A 23,980-nucleotide genomic window follows, 5' to 3' on the forward strand; every position below is an offset into this window, starting at 1 on the left:
TGCCGTTTCGCCATTGACGTCCATCGCTGTCTTTTCCCGGGAAAATCACTCCCCGACCCGGTTGTAATGTCTGAAAAGTTCCAGTATTTGCTGCTAGGAAGTGGATTTTACACGTTGAAGGCGCTACGAGAAAATGCACGGACAGTGGCTACTGGAAATCAAATGATGAGTGGTTAGCGCGTCAGCCTCGCAGTTCTGAGGCCCTGGGTTCAAATCCAGGTCGGCCTTCCTGTGCGGAGTTTGGGTGTTCTCCCTGGGCCCGCGTGGGTTTTCTCCGGGTACTCCGGTTTCCTCCCACATTCCAAAAACACGCATGGTAGGCTGATTGGACACTCTAAAATTGCCCTAGGTATCAGTATGAGCGTGAATGGTTGTTTGTCTCCTCGTGCTCTGCGATTGGCTGGCCACCATTTTAACCCTCGTGCGTGGAGTTAGCTGGGTTAGGCTCCAGCACCCCCGCGATAAAACGGTTCAGAAAATGCATGAATGAATGGAAATTGGATTGGATTGGATAACTTTATTCATCCCGTATTCAGGAAATTTCATTGTCACAGTAGCAAGAGGTGAGAATGCAGATACAGGAAAGGCATTTTAGACATAAATAACTAGGTAATAAGTAAGTTAATAAAGAAATAAATACATGAATACATATATAAATAAATAAATAAGCGTGTTGCTGAAATCGAACCTAGGTAGTAGCCCTATTCTGAAAAAAAACTCCTTCTACCAATTTGTTGATTTTATTTATCCTAAAATCGGATGTGTTTTATTGTGAAAGCACATGGGCGGATGTTGTTTGCTGTATTACCGCTAGCATCTGGCAACCCGTCTGACTTCACGTCCTCAGATGCTTGTATGCTCACTCTCTTCACGGACGTAGTATACGAGCGTTCCCCCTTGTTATCCCCCTTTACCCGGACTTTTTTTTCGGATATCTCTCTTTCTCTTCACCCACCCCCCCATTTTGCGGTTCTTTTTGGACTATATTACTCGTCTGATGGTGTGCACCGATGCCGAGAGATGGGTAAACTGCACTCGAAACATGGTGAGCCTTGTTTTGTGTTCTTCCAACTATCGTAGTTCGCGTGCTTTTAGAGTGCTAATTCTATCATTTCTTTCTCTTTCTGCTCCAATTTACGAAAAAAGCCGCTATTTGTAAAGCGAGGGAGAGCCCGGAAGGTAAGAAATATTCTTTTAGGGAACATTTGGAGGAACTTTCTGGAGAGCGAATGGAGCTTAATGTGGGAACATGTGCACGGACCCCCCTTCCAGTTCTCCCTTTATTTAAATTACAGATTTAACAAATATATATATATTTATATTTATATATTTTTATTTTCTCAGGCGACAGCTTTGTAGTCAATGCTTGTCTGGCTCGGAAAGGACTGGACGACTGGCTGGTAAAGCAGCAGGACTGTCATCTAAAAACCAAGTGCACGTTGACCACCCGGGTGAGTCAAAACCGAGGGTCCCCTAACCTCCCCTTAACCCCCACCGCACCCCCAAGCCTTTTCATTCCCTTTCTGCCTTCTTTTGTACGCTTTTTCCTTGGGGAGGGTAGGAACTTCACTCCCAAAAAGTTTGCCAAACCTCCCTGGATATTTCATTTGAGCCATGGTACACAAAATATATTGTTTTTTGGTCAATATTTTCTTCCGTAACGATTCCTTATTGTATCAATTTGAATGAAATTGAAATAATTCAATATATTTTTGGTTGTCCACAAGCACCAGGAGTCAAAACACCCTCTCACATCATTCCTTGATACTTCTTTACATACGCGATATGGGCCAAAAGTAAAATGCTATAAAAAATTGACATTTTTGTGGCTTAAATTTGCAATATTTACATTTTCTGTGATTGGTCCATACACAAAGTTTGAATCTTATTCATAGCACTTTGGCTTATAGAGGTATATGTCTTTAAAGGCTCACATTTAATATTCCTTCTGTATTTGTCATCTTAAAAAAACGCAAAAAATCTCTGACCCGAGTTTCACACTCTTACCAAAATGTCCCCAAAAAGTGTGTCAGCATTGGCAAAAGAACTTTGTGTGCTTGACATATTTATATTTGATATATGTTTAGTTACTGTGTTGCAAGGTCAAGGGTTCAAACCCTGTTTCTGACCTCTGTGTGGAGTTTGCATGCTCTCATATGTGGGTTTTCTCCGGGCAGCCCATGTCAAAGTATGCATATGTGGTTAATTTAACACATTGAATTGTCTCTAGTTTTTTGAATGTGAAATGATGTTTTTTTCTATATGTGCATTGTGATTGGATGCAACAGTTCAAGTTGTACACATGGGATAAGACACAGGTGTCAAAGTGGTGGCCCGGGGGCCAAATCTGGCCCGCCGCATCATTTTGTGTGGCCCGAGAAAGTAAAACATGAGAGCCGACTTTCTGTTTTAGGATCAAATTAAAATAAAGAGTATAGATGTATATTAAATTTCCTGATTTTCCCCCTTTTAAATCAATAATTGTAATTTTTTAATCATTTTTTTCTGTGTTTTTTGTTCAAAAATCATTTTGTAAAATCTAAAAATATTTAAAAAAAAAGATCAAATAAACATTGTTTTAGATCTATAAAAAACTGAATATTCGGAGCCTTTAATCCAGTTCATTTAATCCATTTATAAAGAAAATATCTAAATATTATATCTAAAATGGTCCGGCCCACATGAAATCGAGTTGACGTTAAAGGGGCCCGCGAACCAACCCGAGTCTGACACTCTTGGAATAACCGGTAATTAAGATTATTTGTGATAAAAATTAAAAAAAATACAAATATGCATACAGACACCAAGATCAGGCCAAAAGAACTGTCATTTCGATTAGCACTAGATTAATAAAAATCACTTCATCTCTAAACTTGTAAACATTTGAATGAATTAAATGGCATACATAGTACTCTGTAGTACAATGTGTAGTAATGAAAAACTGTGTAGTACAATATACTAAAGTACATCTTGCTTTTAGGATTCCTTGCCCAAATTTAACAGATTTTTCCTTAGTGGTTGCCTCACTCCTACATAAAGTGTTATTAAAGCGTTTTAAGTAACATTTTGGCTAATCCCGCTCATAAATGAACACATCACTGTGAAAACGTGCCATCATTTTGAGTCATAATAAAGCCTCTTTTCTTGAAAGGGTGGATTTCAACCATCCACTTTTATCTCTGTCAAAATCCAACATTTTGGATGGAGGTAGCTCTGAATTTTTTGCATGCTTGCTTGGCGTGGATAAATGTGTATTTACTTGTTGGGTTTCTCAAGAGGGGGAAACAAATGCCGCTTTTCAGCCTGTATGAAAATCCTTAAGAAAAAGGACGACAATAGATCAAGCGAGAGTTCAAAGCATTTCGGGGTGACAGTCTGGTGACACGTAAGGATGGGAAAAGCCAAGGAATGTTGGTCCTGCTCGACATTTTTGTCTTTTGGCTTTGCTGTTGATACGCACAGTGTTGTTGTTGTCAAGTGAGGGGGAAATCCTTTGGAATTGCTTCTGAGGAGCTTTAAAGCCTCTTTGGTTGGCAGTGGCGTTCTCCAACGGTGTAAAAATCGGTGGTCGTCGTGAAGGAATAGCGGCATAAGGTTCCTCCGCCACCCACGTTTTGTCTATCTACTGATTGCAGCTTGCAAGAACAGCTTTATTCTTCCCATGAGGAGGAATTTGGGATTTCTGAGGCTCGCTACGCTTCGGAAAGGTCACACGGTTGCTTTTTGAAGCAACAAGCTGTAATAATTAGCCCTCGCGATAGGAGTGTTTATTGGTGTGTTAGGGGAAGACCAACTAATCCGGCGGGTCGAAAGTCCTCCGTGGTATTTCATGATGGTTGTCTTTGAACGCCTCACCGTTAGAGAGGTTGCCCATCTGGAGAATAAATGGACAGTGTTGCATTGTAATGAACTATGGGCGCAAGTTCATTGGCATAATGTTTGCAGAACAATGCCCATTAAAGATATTGGGTTAGCCGAGCTTTGATGATAAAAACGGTTTCATCGTTTAGGATGCACGCTTTTGATTATGATTATTTCTGTGGAGTCCTTTGAAGGACTTTTCCAATGTTAGACCCGCCCACCAAATTTCTGGTTATTCGGCGAAACCTAAAGTAATCAAAAAATGTGATCGTCAAAACCAACACACATTTACGCATTATATGGCATGAAATATGTTATTCTTACTCACAGACTCAATGTGTGCCTGTAGTTAACTTTGTCTAATTTTACGAACAATGATGTGATTGGATAATAGATAGTAGCATTCATTTTTACTAGCTCGTTTTAAAACTATAGTATTTGAACACAACTAACTGAAAGTATATATTTTTTGTTTTGTTGCTAGCTTTTCAAACAATAAATATTCCCTCCATTTTCAGATAGTCTAGTATGTGAAAACTGCATTTATACTTGATAGAATTCTAACCAAGAAGACGAGAAGTTTTATTTGAATTATCCTTTTGCTTTACAATTCTACCATGCAATATTATTTTTGCCCCATCCAACATGGACGCCATAATCATTTGAGTTCAAAACATGAAAGGTTTCTCCTTTGTTGTATACATTGTTTTTAAAAAAAAAAATATATATATATACATTGGGGTTAATGGCACTTAGCAAGAAGGCCAAAAACGGCATAACTAAAAGGACCACAACATATGAAACGATCATTATTGGTGTTGAATATATATTTATACCTTTTATGACTAGCATTAACGGGACTTAGTGGCAGCAATGTGGTATGCGGCGGTGATGCGACAGTGACTGAGCTGTCTTGGCAGGTGGGTCTTGACATATGACATTGGGGTCATGTGATACCCCGCGTGCAGCCTGTTGTACCCCCCTCCCTTGTAAATATCACGTTGTGAATTATGCGCATCCTAGATGTAGACCTTGAACATCCAACAACAGTGCCCATTCTCTCAACCCATTTTCAAATGTTTGCGACATTGTCAAGCTTTTTCTCTTTTATATTCCTGCAGGAAAATACAAAGTCAACCCCCCGCCTGTTTAAAATCCCCCTTTCCACCCCCAGTTGGTGCTCCCTTCTGCCCTCGCAGACTCCATCTGTTTGGTGCGTTTACCCGGTGGCCTTGTGTTGCCGGATGAAACGAAACGGCGTTTGAAAGTGGGCACTCCCAGGGGCGTGTTCCCATTGACAGGCGAGGGTCCACATGTGTACTACATACATACAAGGATCTCCTCTTCGTATTATTTAATTAAAAGAAATACTTTTTTCCCAGCTGGTGCCGCAGCTCTAGATGCTATAGATTAGTAAACGCTAATCTGAATTGTGCGTGCAACTTTTAATTGTGTAAATATGTAAATACATGTGTTCATTAGTTCACAACCGTGTTCCATTCATACGGCTGTGGCTTTTGAGGTATTTCAAAATCATGCATTTCTGTCAATCTCGGCCAATTGCTCTCCTTATTAATGATTGCAATTCCCCTTATTAAGTCATTTAAAATACTGTACAAATGCAACGCGGCACATATTTACTTACATAAGGCGCACTTAAAATTTTAATTTTTTCTTCAAAGTGGACGGGGTGCCCAATCAGTATGCAGTAAATTCAAGATTCTGTAGATGTCGCTGTATGACGCGGACAGCTTGACTGTCTGGGTACATTGCTTGCTGACGCGGTATATTTCTATGGTGAAAAGGCAGACTTGCATGCACATAACATGTTTAAAGCATGACAATATTAGCAGTCGACGATGATGTTTTCGTCTGCTACCAGTGACCAAGACGATCCGGATTAGAGCCGAAATGGGTCAAATGAGATTGGTTTTACAAAAAAACGTACTTAAAAAAATCCCGTATAAAAGTTGTTATACGGCGTACACAATTTTAAATGATCAAAAAACGTATAAAATATGGGGAAAACGTCTAAGTTGACAGGTATGAGCATGTCACCGGTCATGACCTCCGCATGTCAGGATGAGCCTCAAGTTTATTTACAGATTAGAACTGTGGTTAGAGTGAGACGGTCACACTTCCCGACTAATCAATTTTAAATATATATAGCGTATAAAAGATGACACTTTATATTTAGTTGAGAACTTACTGTAAATTACATCGAGCTAGCCTTTAACAAGCAATCAGCTGTTTACTTCCATGGCCAATAGCAATATCATTGTGGAAATTGAATTTTTTTTTTTACTGGAAAAGGATTTACAATCCCTCACAAACATTTTGGAATCACCAGATTGGGTGAATATTCAACACCAATGGAAAATCTGTGGAGGAATCTGAAGAAAATGGTCTTTTATGAAGGGAAGAAACTCAGATTGATGGAAGGATTAGTTGTGTCTTTGAATGATTATACCATATTTTTTGCATTGGAATTGAGGGATTCGTCATTTTTTCCCCAACTGTTTGGTTGTAAAAAGTAAACATTACTGACTAATGCTCTTTGTCTTAATTCAGTTTAGTTGTTTCTCAAGTCAGAAAGTTGCCATTTGAAATAACCAATGACAAGACTGCATGGGGAAAAAAACATTAATTAAGAGATGTTGCCATTTGTGTAGTAGTGTTTTTAGTAGTCGGGGGACTGTCTAGACAACATTCTGTGCTGTACATCTTTTCATAATCCAACGGGACATTTGTTTTCATTTTTTCCCACGTTGCTGTCACATTTGCAGTTAGTCTCTCATGTAATCTTAAGAAAGGCAAAAAAGAATCCTCCTTCAAGGCGAGTTGTCGCTAAACAACTCATCCTGTGTTGCCACCTGTTCTTTTTCGTTTTATTTGTGAAGCAAAAGGTTTTTTGGGGGGAACACGGTGGCCCCTTTCAGTCATGTTCCCTCAGTTTCCAAGCTCCATAAAAGACAGGTCGTGCTTGGCTGTTGTTATTGAAGACCACAAAGCGAAGACCCTCGTCTGGATGCCAAAAGTACCTTCAGTCGCAAACTCCTTTTTGTGTGGGTTCTAATTTTTAAATTTTTTTTTTTTACTACCACCCCCCTTTCACCAGCACCGGCTGGCCTCTTGTGACGTATGGCCCACTCCCAGCAGGCTCTACCCCCTCTGTGATCCCATGGGACGAGGGTCTGTTGTTGCGCTTTGAAGTGGCTACGAGGAGGGGAGGGGACAAAGTTTTGAGGCACATTCTAAAGAGAAGAAAAGCTTCAGGCTTTTGGCGAGGAATTGAAGGGAGGGTTGGGGGGTCTGGGGGGCACCTGGCCATAGAGGGGGCCCATGTGATTTTTAAAGAAGTGTTCCCATGAGAGGATAGGTGGAAATGATGTTGCTGGGGGGCAAAGAGCTGGTCATTGTGATAGCACATTTAGTGTTTCATGGTGTTAAAATGGCTCCTACTTCAAATATGGATGAAGAAAGTCCTAGAAATGACTCATTTGGAGGAATATTAGTGGAGTGTTTTGCAGATGAAAATAATTCATTCATAGTGGCTAGATCGCCAATAGGGAAGGAAGTGGTAGTCTGAATGGTGTCTAGAAGGAAAAGAAGGGTTTTATAGCGTATTCATGTTTTTTTGGTTTGAAATGAGAAGAACTTGATTTTTATAGTAACTTTGTAGATATTGTAAGTGTGCATTACATAAAAGGTATTACTGGTATCACTATCAATGGCAGCCAATGGGTTATATCACATGTGTCAAAGTGGTGGCCCGCGGGCCAAATCTGGCCCACCGCATCATTTTGTGTGGCCCGAGAAAGTAAATGATGAGTGCCAACTTTCTGTTTTATGATGAAATTCAAATGAAGATTGTAGATTATTTCCTGTGTTTCCTCATTTTAAATCAATAATTGCAAACAATTTGTACTAATTTGAATGTCCAAAAATGATCTATCGATTAGCACGATCGAGAAAGCTGTCAATTTATTAATCGATTAATTTTGGCAGCCTAGTTGGAAGACAAAACGGCCCTCCGGATGTAATCGAAACTACCACGTGGCCCGCGACAAAAAAAATGAGTTTGACACCCCTGGGTTATATGATAGATATCCTTTTGAGAATGTTTTAGTCACTCATTAGAATTTTTTGAAAGAAAATAAACAATTGAAATCATGTGGTTGCACCAGTGTGCACACCCCTATAAAAAGATTTGATTGACTCTACTATACTTTAAAGTATTTGAAGTGTACTCACGACAACAACCCATAATTAAGCTGCTGTTTTCTTATACTCATGGTTCAAAAAGTCTTTGTTGGTGGGTCCGTTCTAAAATTTGAAATCATCTCGCGGGCTAAAGATAAATTAATTTCGCATATTCTGACATATATGATTTACTGTTCAATCACCTGGATAAAATGGTTTTGGAATGTGGTGTGAAACCAGAGTACTTTGAGGAAAACCAACGCACAGCAAGAACATCCAAACTGCACATGGGAAGGAAGCAACCTTGATCACACAAATGCTGGGCACACATGCTAACCAATTGGCCACCGTAGCCTTGCTCAGGAAATGTAAAAATAAAATGAAGGGTTTTTTCAACATTGTTACAAGTTCAGTTATTGTCATTTCTTTAAGCGTACGCCATATGTTAATAATAATCCCTGCGTGTGTACTGTGTGTGCTGTGTGTCCGGTCTGGAGTCGGATATCCGGATGCACACCAGAGATCAAAGTCTTCTTGGAATGTGTGCGGAATCTCTGGGGATTAGCGGCTAGTATTGTGCTTTGTCCCTCTCCTTCCCAAACACACACAAATTTGCTTGAGGACAGCATTTTTATCAACCGTGTCTCCTTCACGGTTACACACACCAGACCCCATGACCGTGTACGGGCGCATCGGTTCGAGAGGGGGTTCCGGGGTACAAACCGGGGTTGAGTGGCATCACCGCGGTGGCGCCGCTGCCACCGAGATCCTCTCAGCCTCGTGTGTGCACGCTCGGTGCGCGTTTTAATCACCCACTTAAAAGGCTGCGCTCAAGTGGGTGTTTAAGTGTTTAAACCCTGAATAATGTTTGTTTATCGCATTCACTCCCCCTACCCCTTTCCCACCCCTTGTGGATTATGCTCTGGCCCGTAATGTAAACGCGGAATAATTTCATTTATGCGCCGTTTAAGTGTCTCCCTAATAGGACGAGATCAGCATTTGGATCGGAAAACATTCGTTGTTGGGGTGCCTATTGGCGTTTAATGTGTTTGTGTTGTAAAAAAACGTCAGGGTTTTGACACAAATATTGATAAAAATGTTCCCAAGGGTTGCTTAAATCAACCGATTTAAACCCCAGAGAGAGCTAGAAGATTGTTGATGCCCACCATTGAACAATGGAAGGATTATTGAAATTTCCCTGCAGCGCTGAATTGAAGCTCATTCAAAAATTAGTTTTAAATTCTTTTCACATGTATTGCAGTTTAAAAATTGTCCTCGGAATAAAAGCCATTTTTGTTATACTACACTCCTGTAATTTGACCTAAATTCGTTGAAAGATCACAAAGATAAACTGGTGTTGTTGCTTCAAACAATGGATAATGAGGTAGCCACAAAATGAAAGGAAATCATTTTGAATCACGACATCAAGATATAATTAGAAGGATAATTATGGTGACAGTTAATAAGGTTGGGCGAAAACAATCTTGTTCTTTCACATTGCCCGTTCTCTAGTTTAAACCTTTGATCGGAAGAAAACAATCGAGTTTATTGTGCTGGTAGTTTTCAAAAAAGCATTTACCTTTGTATCTTAGCATTAACATAATAGTTAAGATTATTGAGTAATTAGCCTGTTTTGCTTCACAGTTTACAGTGTAAGGACTCTTCAAAATCTGTCAATCTAACCCGTTTTCATCTCCACATGCTTATGATTAAATGTGACACGATTTGTCATCATTTTTTTTCCGATTTCTATCTTAAAATCACCCGGCCTTTTGTTGATATGTTGGCAATCATTGTATAAATCTATTCTAGACCCATGAATGGTAATTTAATCAAATCCGTGAAGCTTGTCGTACACTGTCTGAACGTGACATGGAATGGGCCTTCACAAGAACAAAAAATGAAGGACTTACCCCCTTTTATCAGCTTGTTACATCTCTGCAACATCTTGACAAAACTTCACGTTTCAAAAAATGCCTGAATTTTGACAAAGTTTGGACATCCCTTGTCTTCCACACAAATACACAAAATAGCATTAAAAGCAATGACTAGAAAACTTAAAGCATATGTACTTATACTTACCTCACCGTATTTACTCGCATATAAGCCGCACCCTTAGAATTGTTGTTTTTTTTCACGTATTTTTCTTGACTTTTATTCACAGATGTAAAAAATAATTTTGTTTAGCGTTTTATATGTTTATCTTTTCTCTATTTTGAAATAAATGATCGTATCGGCTGCGTTGTCTTGCGTTATGGCGTCAGGGTGTTATGGTGTTATGGCGTCATGGTGTCATGGTGTTATGGCGTCATGGTGTTATGGCGTCATGGTGTTATGGTGTCATGGTGTTATGGTGTTTCGTGCATGTCATCTTTTTATGCGCATATAAGCCGTGCCCTCGATTCAGTCATCATTTTTTTGTCTGACAAATGCAGCTTATATGCGAGTAAATCATTAAGCATTTTACATTCCCATTACCCCAGTATGCCAGATGCACTTTTTTTCTGCAAACCTTTCAAGCCACACACCTTCTTCCCCAACACAACAAAGATAGTGTGCACCCCCCACCGCACACACCCTGAGAGAAAGTCAGAACAAAGGATCACAGTTGATGAATCCTGGCTCTTTACGGGATATGGGGTGCCTCCATGCGTGCACTCTGCAGGTTCCGTAAACTCAGCTGGAGTATTTATCCTCCTCGTGTGAGAGAGTGCCGGTGACCAAGGCCAAAAGGCCACCTGAGGCAGAGCGAATCCAGGAAGCAGGCGTAGGTAAACAGAGCCTTGAGAGCATTGTGATGGTGCTTCCAAAGGGGCTCTTTGGCTCTTCCTGTGCCTCCACGTCTCAACTGTGTGCTATAAGGGAATCTTTTCTGGAAGAGAGAAAAGACAAACAGACTGTCCTTTGCCACTGTGTTTATTCTCCGCGGGTGCCCAGGGAGGACCTTCACCATGTGGACACACAAGAAGATCTTTCAATTCATTCCCTTCTTCAAAAGTCGTCTATACCAGCGATAACGAGTTGCCATTGCTGGCCTCGTGTTTTACTTGTGTACCACATATTCAAGCTAATGAGAAGGAATGATCAACTTTATTTCCTACAGTTTGAGTTGATTTCAACAGCAGGTAGATAGTTTGTTTAACCGGGGATGTCGACTTCATTTTGCACATCGTACTTATGGGTTCCTTCTATCTTCTAAATAGGGATGTCACGATTAATCGAGAACTATTTTGAGTGGATCCATCGGCGTTGTTGAACTCAAAATTGTCCATATCCTCATTTTTTAGCCTTTCATAGCAGCTGTTTTCTTATTTATTTTCTATTCGTGTATCTAATTCGTGTACTTGAAGTTGTTTGAACTGTGAAATTTTAAAGAAGTGGAAAGGAAAATGAAACAGGAATTCTCTCTTTTCTTTTTACCATTTTGGTTTTTAATTACAAAATAGAAAAACATTGTTAATATTCTTTATTTTGTCATTTGTATTTTGCAATTCTTTTGAAATAGAAAGGGGAAAAATATTAATGATTTTTATCTTTTTTATTAAAAACAACAAAGAATGGCAAAAGGCTCAATCTATATCTTTGAATTATTATAAATTAGCTCAAAATAGAAATGGCCTCTGACCTTGGAATTCACAGCTAAATCCTTTTTTTAATTTTTATTGGCTACATCATGTGTTGTTAGGCAGAATTAGTCAGGTGCCTTCTTGCTGCCTTTTGGCCCAAATGTACAGGGAATGGATCCTTCAAACTTATTGTTCCCTGAAGATCAATTTCATCAGTTCAAACTTGTGACAACAGTTGTTATTTTTTAATTTATTTTTAATCACATTGAAGTGCGTAACTCTATGAATTTGTTATTCAGGATCCAAAGAAAAATGTGTGTGAGGTTTAACGACATGTTGCATTCGCAGTCAGTTCTTCAAGTTCATTATATAGACAAGCCATTAATTCCAGGCTGGCTATGAATAGAAACGGACCGTTTGCAAATGGGCGCGTTGCTTACAGTACTTCCAGGCTATTTCTGACGCCTGCGTTTACTCTCCGAGCTCGGGCTCTCTTTGTAATTAGAGATTTTAGGTGTGCCGTTAAAAGGTCAGATGCGAGGGATGTTTATAGAGGTGGCGGCTGGCAGGAAGTCTTGCGACACCACTGTGGACGCTGTTGGGAAAAACAAGACTTTTGCCAACTTGGCACTCATTTGTCAAACATGAACACTTGAGAGGTTTACAAGGTGTAGGAAATGTGAGTTAAGATAAGACGAACTGCTAGTAAATCACGGTAAATCATTCAGCAAATTTAATCTCATCATATCACTTGCAGCTTTGAGGGAACCTGATTTGTTTTGGTTTTTATACAGAAGAACACCCCAACGAATCCATCCCGGTGAACGGTGTTATTTTTTTAGTGTTGGATGAGTCCAATCTGTAGGGTTTTAAGACCGTTTAGTCATCGGATGCAATTGATGGGGTTGCCGTTAAATGCAAGAACACGGTGTTCAGTTACTGCCGTACTCAATGTTTGATTGTTTCATTTTTGTGGCCCAGAAGTGTATGTAACCAAAGACTTGGTGTACAGTCAGCATTTAAAGGAACATTTTGACAGTCATAAAAGAATTAGACACACAAAGCAAAACTATGGTAAGATTTTGCCTGCAAATACCTCGCAAAATGCCCCTTTAGCCTTGGCACGTGTCAGATTTTTATCCACTTACTTGATTCTCAACTATCTAATAACATAGAGAACCAGATGATCAATTTATTGTTTGGCCTGTCCCTAACGTCTCCAGGTAGTTAAACTGGCACAATGAAGGACATAAATAGGGCTGATTTTACAAAAGACCCGATAGGCTGGTGGTAAAACAGTAAGCATTTTAAAGAGAAAATCCTCTGCCTTTGACACTGACAAGCCAGCCGAGTGTTTCCTTTTATCCGACTGGTGCGCTGTAACGTTGAAGTACCTGTCACTTCCTCGGCGCCCTCGCGGTAAGACTTCCTTGTTGTGGCACTCAACTCTGGCGTCAGGCGAATGGCTAATTGTGAGGGCCCTCCAGACTCGTCTAATCGCGCTCAGCGACACTTAAACATCGGGGGAAATCAGGCTGACTGCCACCAAGTCGTCTGGGCTTTTAGAATTCGTGCTGCTTTCCATTAGTGAATGTGACACGTGGAAGTGTGGCGCTTGAAAGCAGGACGGTTCCGGAGACGATTCACTTCCTTTCGAAGAAATCCAAGCGCCTGCTTAACAAGCTTGGGCAAAAGAGATGTGTCGTTTGACCCGTATTTTTTGTTTTTGTCATTTTCGTAAGAAACCATCCCTGTGGATGTTCTGATGGCCGGAATTTTGTAGTTTTTTACGATTGGCAGTAACCATTTATCCTCCCAAGGATGGCGAGGGGGTGCTGGAGCCAAACTAAACAATGTGTTTATGTTGAACAGTTTAGTACTGTTGAGTGAATCAGTCCAATTACTGCCGCCGCAGAAAATATTTTCTTGCTTGTGTGGGAAATGGCAGTGTTGTGGTTTATCAAAATATGCTGCTGCCATAAATGGTAATTGCAGTGCTTGTATGTTTTTCAAGCGTCATTAAAGGCATTTACCTTAAACTAACAGGTGGGGTTCACCACCCCTAGGGGATGACTCGCTTGCAAAAGAAACACAATAAAAGTCTGTCTTTGCAGGTGTAAAAGTTGACTAAATGGGTCATTAAATTGTTGGCCTGCTTCACACATGAAACGCTAACATGGGGGTGAGGAGAGTGGGTGGGGATTACTCGAGATCAGCATGTTTGCAAGGCGTTGAAATGAGGGCTATAAAGCTGTGCTAATAATCCACTTTGAGATCTCGGTTTTGTGAGCATCAAGTGAATCGTTGCTTTTTGAAAAACATTTTAGTTTTTCATTCCAGAAGGTGGATGGTTATCAAACAGGACATCGGGTGATAAGTGTGAGATTTCACAAGAGTACTTTGGCTTGAATCAGGCTACATCCATGCTATGATGGATAATTGCATTGATTAAATAATTTGGCAGTACCCGATTTTGCCCACACTAAACTTTTTTTGAGGAAGTAAAGAAGTGATGCCATAAAACATGTAAGACCTGATTTTTTTGTCCATTCAAAATATTGGATGTTTAGTGGAATAAGACCTACCGATACAGCACAATCAAAAAGAGAAGAATCTCAGCTTTCCAATGACATGCCAACTATTTCACTGCTACGTTGCATCTCTGAGTTGCGTGACGTTAGCTGCTCTACTTGTCTTCTGCTAAACCGTGGATTTCTAAATTGATAAAGATCCTTAAGGAGAATGCTAACAACTTTTGGGGTGAATGCATCCACAATGTAAACATGCTCAAACATGATGAACGCCATGCATGACTAGAAACGCCGCCTCTGTAGAAGTTCTTTGTAGAGAATCATGTCAAATGACCTGTGTAGTGTTGGTAACACTTGAGGCATGCACGGCCTCCGGTGTTGCTTACTGTGCATGCTGTAATCACAGTAAAGCTTCCTCAGAACTGCCCGCCTGCCAGTGGACGCGGGCTCTGTGGCTATAATTTGTTTCCCGGGGTGCAGGAAGCGAGACGGGTGTGCCATGACGGAAAGGAAGTCAAGCGTTTGGCCGCAAAGTCTGTCTGAGAGAAGGTGTCTGTCTCAGATGGGCAAATGGCCATCGGCGCTCTTCTTTGGTGGGCTCACAGCAGGGGTCGGAAACCCGGTGCTCCCGGGCCACATGTGGGTCTTTCATCATTCAGTTGTTGCTCCCGGTGCCTTTTGAAAAATAACCAGTATTTTTGGAAAAAATATTTTGATTTTAGAAGGACAATTGAGTGCACAGTTATAGCCTTGAAAGTAAGACGTTCCTGTCTGATTTATTCATTCAGCGTATGGAACGGTCTTGCCAATCTCAAGTGTCTAACCCAGGTGTTTCCAAATTACATTTCATTCCAACCCAACAGGATGATCGATACCTTTTACATCTAGCGTCTTACAAGAGTAATTAGTTGATTATATTTAGTTGATGGTTGTTTTATCACAAACCGTTGGGTTAAACGTTCTGTGCTGGATCAGTTGGATCACAAACCAAGACCCACGACAGCCCTTGAGGACCGGTTGGACCAGAGTCCTGGTATAACCTTGCGGCACTTGTAGATTGGTCAATTTTTGGAGTGTTGTTGGAAATACATGTCATTTTCCCATTAAAAGAATGGTAGATACCGCCATTATTTGCACCTTATCCCTTTGCACGCCGTAACTGAGTTTCAGGTTTTGCTTGTTTATTTAAACAAGACTAATTAAAGACGCTTCAGTTCAATTTTGATAAGACATCATAATTTTGTACATTCTGTAATGGTGCATTGGTTAAAGGACAGCCACGGTGGTAATTATTAAATGCTGACAAAACAGTAAAATGGAAGCACAATGAGCCTATTCACAAAGGAGCGTAATATTACAAGCTAATGAGTTGCAGTGAAAAAGCCTTGCTTAAAATAAGAAATACCATCGATGTGCATGTAGTTGCACTTTGTTTTTGTTGTTAGAATAGTTCATGGCATATCATAAGAAAAATTTGAGAACTTTCAGAGAATTCAGCCAAATAAAAGGGGGTCTAATTGACTTATTTTAGACCACAGGTGTCAAAGTGGCGGCCCGGGGGCCAAGTCTGGCCCGCCACATCATTTTGTGTGGCCCGGGAAAGTAAATCATGAGTGCCGACTTTCTGTTTTAGGATCAAATTAAAATGAAGATTATGGATGTACATTAAATTACCTGATTTTCCCCCTTTTCAAATCAACAATTGAACATTTTCAATCCATTTTTTTCTTTGTGTTTTTAGTTCAAAAATCATTTTGTAAAATCTAAAAATATATAAAAATATTTTCTGTTTTCCACTTTAATATGGAACATAACTAAAGAAAAATGGTTTCCTTTTGCAATGAAAAACAAATGATTAAATAAATGATTTTCCCTTACTAAGAAACCCCCCCTCAAATAAACATTGTTTTAGATCTATTAAAAACGGAATATTCATGTATTTTGATCCAGTTCTTTTAATCCATTTTTAATAATAAAAATCTAAATATTATATCTAAATCGAGTTAACATTAATGCGGCCCGCGAACCAACCCAAGTCTGACATCCTTGTTTTAGACAAACCAATTTGCCTGTGAGTATTATAATGAAGATGTTAATTGAAGAGTCGAGACCCTTTGGGACTGGGCGGTCCTTGGGCTGCATTCATGCTGTAAGCCTTCCTTTTTTCGCCCTTAACAATGAGTGACAGACAGCAGTGAAAATGATAGGTTAGGTATAAAAATGAAACATTCACTAGGCATATTGACAAAAATGAATCAGCCTCAAAACCGTTTAAAAAAAATCAAATAAAAACTTGATCCATGGCTGTCTGCTTTGTATGAACTAACATCTAACTACATTTTCGCTGTTTTCTTAAACAGGTTCAACAGACAGTAATAAAAAGCGTAAATAACAGATTTATCTTTGGGACGGCGAAGCAACACGGAGACATTTATTTGCAATAACGATCAGCCTCCCCTGCCTGCGCGCACAGCTTGCGTCAGGTTTGCTTTGCAACGTGTTTATCCGAGATCGTTATTTCATGTGTGGAAAACGGATCCGCTTTGAAGACCAAGTCAGGCTGCTCTGGCTCATATCAAACCCTCTATCTTGGCCTCATCTCAGGAGCACTCCAGGGTGGGAAAGGAAAATGTTTAATGACGGTGGTTTGTTTTTATTTTCATGCTGGGAATTGGTAGAATAGGCGCTGTATTGGGGTCTTGGCCTTTTGAAAGTGTGGCCACTTGCCATAGATGGTGAAAGGGAAGACCCATTTCCTCCCTAAAAGTTTTCTGTACTGTAACAATACAGCTTAGACACAGTATCAGAATAATAATCATAATAATAATCGGACATAGGCTTTGTCCTCATCATTGACTCGACAAAAAGCCTAATTGTCATCATACCCAGAAACTGCGTATGATGAAATTGGTAGTGCTTGTCCACAAGGTGCGTTTTCCCGGCAAAAGACCCAAATAAGTGATAATTTCGGACTCGTAATTTGGCATTCTGTCGTGATGGATACATCGCATCACCCCCCGAGCGGATCACCTACCTCTCACTGTCTTTCACTTACCTTCAGTCAGCCAGTAGGAGGCAGATCACCGCCCAACGTCTATTCATATTACCTCACACCGAAGTTATTACGCAGAAAGGATTGTGTGTCGTGTTACCGCAAGTTTAGAGTCCTGATGGATGTGGGAAAAGTCTTCATTCACTAGTTAAATGATGAGAATTTTGTCAGAGTATTCACAGATAAATGATCAAGACTCACACCGACCCATAAGTATTGAAATTGTCCAATAAAAATATGTTTTTCCACCAGAGAGCATATGACTTGGGGTTTTAGGTGGAGGTGTGGGTTTGCTTTTCGCTTCTTGTGTCCCTCCGGGCTTGCCTTCCTCTTCTGACCAATTGCTCGTGATTGATAATAAGCCCTTGTCTGTCTATTTAAACCCTGTATGTCTGTTAGTCTTTGTTGGATCGTCTGCTTTGTTTGTACCCTGCCACGTTTCCATGCCAAGTTCCTTTATTGCCTCGTGTCTTTCACGTCAGGGTTGATGTTGTTATTTGATTTCTAAATCCTTGTTATTTTCCAAACATCCTGCCTTAAGTAATTCGAGTTTTGTGAGAGCACTCCATTCCACTTGTCCATTGCCTGGTTCCCGGCATTTGGATCCAACCACGTTCCACGACTGAGCTAATCGTAACAGTTAAAGCTAGCAAATTCAGTAAAGTACCCCTCAGGTGATAGTGGGACTTTAATTCTAAAGAGCAGTTTTCGCATTGTGAAATAAGGAGTTTTGTGGATATAAAATGTCGGCAAATAGACAAATTGAAACCCGATCAGCTGTAAATCACGACATGGTTAGTACCCATTGACCTGCATTATTTTGGCACCACATCACATAACCACCACAGTCCTGAAGGTGTTTCCTCCTGCCGGGTGAGGAGCCGAGCAGGAAGAACCCGCTCAATGGAAGCCCAGATAGGATTTTTTCCTGGGTTTTGAGAGCGCTCCAGTAGCCGCCGTCGCCGAGATCCAGAGGCTTGCATTGCCTGGGACTCTGGCGCTTGATCAGGGGAAGCTGTCGTCGGCTGCATAAATTGTCAGCTTGTGTGGCGGCTCGCCGAGGCAGAAAGCGCGCAGACCAAAGAGGCCTTGTGGGACTTTCCCACAATCACATACAAGTACATATTAGGTATAATTTAATGTAGCCTTATGCTTTCAAACACGGGGAAAAATGCCAGTAAGTCCATGTCGCCTGTGCCAAAGTTCACATGGTGCCAGAGCCTAATTCCTGGTCGCCAAGAACTTGAATTTCTTTAGTTACTCCATTCTATAGGCAGGCAAAATATAAAAACCCTCATGAAAAAGTACCTGATGATCATTACAGTTCGACTAATAACTTGAGAAAAGACATGTTTGTAGATATACCATAAGAACAAAGCAAAATAAATTGATAATTGATAGTTACTTGCAGTTTTAATCGTGAATAAGATTAAATGTGATGGAATCTTTGACTCCATTATGTGTGTAACTGCTAAAATTTGCCAAATACTTTACACCTGAAAGCCAAGCTAAACAACCCAAACCAGTGAAGCATGTTGTAATAGGGCTGGCACACAAAATTCTATGCAACAGTTAGCCATAAATCACTTTGCCGAAGGAATTTGAGCAGGATTCTGCAGCAACTCGTTGAAGCTCTGACAACCATGTCTGCTGAGCATTTCGTCTGCACGTTTAAACATCATGTCTGGAAAATTGGTTTTGCTGGATGCGACTGTTTGTATAGAGATATTGTTGGATTATGCCCAGAATCTTGCATCAAGTGCCCACAGAAACTTTGGATCATGTGCAGTCTGCCATCAGAGGAGTTTAAAGACAGCTTCACTTTATTTTTGGAGGAATCCTTGTGTATATTTTGCAGTCTGTGTTATAAAGTGTTTCCACCAATTTCTTAAAGATTGACCTGCAAGCGAGCTGTGGGTTAGCCATAAAAATATAGTATATAAATACCCATGTTTCTTGTTGGTTTACTACAGTCGCTAACACTGGTTCAAGCCAAGATTGGGGTCATTGTCAGCTGCTGTTCATGGGAACTGGACTGAGACGGTTGTTAACGTGATTGAATGGGAGTACTTTTAAAAAGTGTTTTCAAATATTTAAATGTGAATGTTGCTTACAAACGAAACATCTGCTGGTCTGAAATGCAACATGAATAGAATAGCTCGAAAAATGACATTCGATTCAAGTGGTCTTACAAAACCGATTACAAGACATCAAAGATTTTTAAAAAAATGAGAACGATTACCGCACTAAACAAAGCAACTCTCTTGCAAAATAGGAGATGAAAAGATTTTGAAATGGCTTCTGGGTGAATTTAAAAATAAAAGAGTCTGTTTTCTGTGTCAACGTCTCGAGTGTTAGCAAAAGCCATGCCGTCGCTATTTTCTTTTGGTGATCAAACTGTTGTGATTGGCTAATCATACCCATGAATTCGGAGCTAAAGTAATAATACATGTACTTCTGCTATATAAACAGTACTACATCACTCCTACTGTGCTGTTTAAAAAAATCAATCGACAGTGTTCCAATAAGTTGCTCGTAATGTTTAAGCACGTGGTAATTGTGCATAAGTAGAAATGGGTATGTCTGTGGGCGTGTACATGCTTGCGTTTTAGAGTAACAAAAGGACTGGGATATTTTCTTTTATCAAGGCTGACCAGAAGAATTCCAGGTGTCACCCATTGCATACTTAATAAAATGGCTTCCATCCATCACCACAGACAAGAAGCAATTAGAACATTCTTGTTTCTCCTGTTTCTCATGTTGTTGCCTTAGTCTATTCATCTTCCGAAAACATAAACGTGGCCTCTATCTTAGTCTGTGAACGCTTACTCTGGGGTCAGCCAATTAGTTACGTGATGAAGTAGGGAAGTTAGAAAGGAAAACAAATCATCGGATAATGTTGGTGTTCTAAAAAATGTGCTTTTTAAAGAAATGAGCCCTAGCTAAAGATGGCAGGTGAGAAAATGTACTACCATTCCAAAGTTTTTGAGTCACGTAGTAAATTTTGTGTTTCCTAGAAAAGTCACACTTTCATACCTGTCAACATCTGCCGATAACTGCCCTTATAAATGATTATGATTCCGCTTACAACCCCCCAAAAAACCTTACAAACACCGTACGACTCGTACGGTGTCTGTAAGGTTTTTTGGGGGTTTGTAAGGGGAATCATAATCATTTATAAGGGCAGTTATCGGCAGAGGTTGACAGGTATGCACTTTTTGGAATGAAATGACCTGCAAAATGAATAGATAATATAGTTATCGAGTTAGAAATAATGATTTAAAGAAAAAAATCTCCTTTACACCTTGTTTTTTGCAGTAATGACACCATTGCAGGCCAGCCCGGCGTTCAAATCCGGAGTGGAGTTTGCATGTGGGTTTTCTCCGGGTACTCCGGTTTCCTCCCACATTTCAAAGACATGCATGGTAGGCTGATTGGACACTCTAAATTGCCCAAAGGTATACGTGTGAGAGTGAATGGTTGTCCGTCTTCTCATGCCCTGCGATTGGCTGTTTACCGATTGAGGATGTCCCCCACCTCTGGCCCGAAGTCAGCTGGGATAGGCTCCACCACCCCCTGCGACCCTAGTGATGATAAAGCGGTTCAAAAAATGAATGATTTTCTTGAGATCATCTGGAGAAATTTCGCTCCACACTTCCACGTAGCGTTGGGATTATGAGGGCGTTCCTTTAAGAAAATATACCACGGTCCCTGGATTTAAAAAGTTTTGAGAACCCCTGGTGTTCGCAGTAGCTTTGGCATGACTGCCAGTATAACATTGCGCGTTTCTGGCCCTGCAATTATCTTCCCGTGCTGATGCAAAACTTTGTTTGTGTAGGAATGTCTGACAGCCAGCGGTTGGATGTCGGGATGCCACTCCGTGTCGGAATGCCAGGCTGTGGATTTGCACTGTTTGTTTTTATGCGCCAGAAGGAGAGACTCAGTTTTTAACGTTTTTTTCCCCTCTTTCTCTTACAGGACTCCATCAATGAAACCCAACGGATTGGTGATGAGCATTACCGCTTAGAAGGTAAGCCATCAGCAATTGCATAATACACCGCTTTTCATTCAAGCGGCAATGTTTCAGGAATATTGAAAATTCTTCAAGTTGTTCTTCCATTCCCATTATTGTTAAAGTTTTATCCCCATAAGCCCCCAAAATGGTTTGATGGACCCTCCTTCCTTAATACAAATATGTATCCTAGCTAGTGGTAGATGTCTTAGTGTGACCCAAATCAAAGTCCGACTTGAGGTCAGATAATTTTGCCTAATTTCCACAAAGTTCAGGTTTGTAAACTACTGTAATGTCTAGTAGATTTCGTTAAATGGCAGCGATTCATTGCTTTGGTTAAAACAATATGTGCTGTGTTACATAATAGAAAGCTTAACCTGCCATTTTTTCTTACATGTATACTATATATGTAGATACTATATTGTTAGGCCAAAAAAGGACAAGTCTTGTTTTGTTGTTTTTACAGTTGTGAGGGATCACAAACGCAAAAATAAGATTTTTTTTTATCAGAAACAATTCATTTAGTTAAAAATCTATGTTGTACTGCTGATTTAAGACCTAGCAACATTCTTTTTCTGGTGAATGAAGCATCTACTTTTTCCTCTTAGTCCGTTAAATCATCACATAATAGAATTCTATTGGTCTTGACTCGTCAATTCAAACGCTCAAAACTAACCAACAAAAAAAATGCCTTGAAAAGGTGGAAAAAGAGTTCAGACACCTGGAAACAGTATTGAATATAATTTTAAAAAAGGAATAAACCATCTAATTTAAAACCAGTCAAGAAGTAACCCGAGACGATAAATACTTTTTTGTTTACATGTACGCTGGCTAGCAATTACCCTTGGCCGCTAAAAAAAAGCTATAAAAAAGCCGGATTAACTCCCTTGATCACCAGATGAAGAAAATGTGACTTTTCCTGCCCACAAAGGCAGAGTCATCCTACTCATCCCCATGCATTTAGCCTTGGAAGTGGGACAGTCGGCAGCAGATATGTGTAACACAGTAGTCAAGCTGGATGAGCGCTAGCATGGCAGCGTTCCCAACCTGCGAGTTTCCGATTGCCCTCGCCGTGCCCCTCGGAGCCAATCCCGCGGCAGTTTTTCTGGCGTATGCACTTCTAAAGCGAGGAGGTGCTGGTGCTGATGGTGGGGTGGTGGGGTGGGGAGCTCGGTTCAGTGATCCCACATTACTGTTTCTCCTCCCGGCGTTTCATTAGCTATCTCGCCACCATATTGGGCCTGCCACCGAACAGATTTGCCCCTCGTGCGCACGATCAAACAGCGTCAGCCCCGCCTCTTTCAATCTCTAGAAGAAGAAAAAAAGTTCCCCGGGATGTTCCCTTTCATTTCCGGCCTCCCCCCGACACGACGGGGATGATCAGAAGGCTCTGCTTTGATCCGCTTTCGGATGGCGAGGGAAGAAAGTGGGCCGTCGCGTTGTCTGCTGGCCCGGCTGGCGCGCAAACAAACAGTGTTTCCGATTTGACTCGGCTTAATTAATTAGTGATTCTGTTTTTATTCCACGGGCTGCTGGACTGATCCTCTTCCAGAAGGTTGGAGAATGACGACTTCAAAGTGGGATGGGAGGAGCAGCTAAAAAGGGAGAGAGAAAGGGGGTGTGGTTTTGCAGATGTGGCAAAAGTCGGTAGCTACTTGGGTAAAAAAATATGGATTGGACGTCCAAAAGATTAACATATACATGTCTGGGGAATGAGCGATTTGTAGAAAAAAATGTGCATTTCAGGGATCCAATTCGTAAACAAACACACATTAAAAAGTCAAAAGCCTTTATTGTCATTATACAATAACTGTGTATAACGTTAAAATTAGTGGTGCTACTCCACAAAGTGCGTGTTTCCCAATAAAACATAAATAAGTAATTTAAAAAGTCACATTTGGGCAAGCTAATTCTAAAATATTGCACAATCTAAGATATTGCACCCCCGAAGTTATTGCACAAAATGTCAGCATGTCAAAATAATTGCTATTTTTTGGACAACAACGAAAAAAAATCACATTTTATATTTTATTTTCTTTTAAAGTAAAGTAACGTAGTACCTATCATAATTGAATAACGAGTAAAGTCATTTATATACCTATATACAAAAAGTCAGCATGTCAAAATAATTACTACCCTATCTTTTGGGCAAAAAAAATCACTTTATATTTTCTTTTCTTTTAAAGTAAGGTAACGTAGTATAATTGAATAACGAGTAAAGTCATTTATATACTACCTATTTCCAGAAGTTTGAAGTTTCAAATTTTATAGAAAAAAGATGATAGTTATTTATCGTGATAAAAAATTTGTTCTATCGCCCAGGCCTACTTGTAGTAAAATTTCATAGCACCTCGAAGGCAATTCACTGAAGCCTATAATCATTTTGCCCAACGTTACATAACTAATGATGGTCTTATTAAGCCAGTCATTGTGTCACTTTTGTGTAATTACAGCTATTTTGCTAGTATGGAGGCCTTTTACAAGTGACAGCTTATCCTCAGGTTAGGGCCGCACCCACCATGTTATGCTTGATTCTTTTCATGTTTTTGTAGTGGCTCTGCCTCCAGAGAAGACAGACAGCTGCTGCTTAGAGGACAAGATGATGCACGATCGCAACGGCCAATCCCCTGCGGGCACCCACAAGCAGCTCCAATTTGAAGTGAGTTTGTCCAAAATGAATGGAACTTCCATTTACTGGCCATCATGGACAGCAATTCCCACCCCCTGCATGAATCTGTGGAGTCCCTCCAAAGCT

The 23,980-nt window shown here is 40.3% G+C and overlaps 1 protein-coding gene across 1 annotated transcript in view; it reads left to right on the plus strand.

The window, feature by feature from the left end:
* The first annotated feature begins 824 nt into the window (after positions 1-824).
* nkd1 (NKD inhibitor of WNT signaling pathway 1) overlaps positions 825-23,980 on the plus strand; it is a 30,205-nt gene continuing 7,049 nt past the window's right edge. Inside the window, exons 1-5 of the mRNA XM_077588852.1 lie at positions 825-1,045; positions 1,147-1,179; positions 1,345-1,451; positions 21,192-21,243; positions 23,778-23,884. Coding sequence (XP_077444978.1) covers positions 856-1,045; positions 1,147-1,179; positions 1,345-1,451; positions 21,192-21,243; positions 23,778-23,884 — 489 coding nt within the window. The 5' untranslated portion in view covers positions 825-855. The remainder of the gene's footprint in view (positions 1,046-1,146; positions 1,180-1,344; positions 1,452-21,191; positions 21,244-23,777; positions 23,885-23,980) is intronic.

The sequence above is a fragment of the Stigmatopora argus genome, chromosome 2, assembly GCF_051989625.1.
Source record: "Stigmatopora argus isolate UIUO_Sarg chromosome 2, RoL_Sarg_1.0, whole genome shotgun sequence".
In the NCBI taxonomy this organism is placed as follows: Eukaryota; Metazoa; Chordata; class Actinopteri; order Syngnathiformes; family Syngnathidae; genus Stigmatopora; species Stigmatopora argus.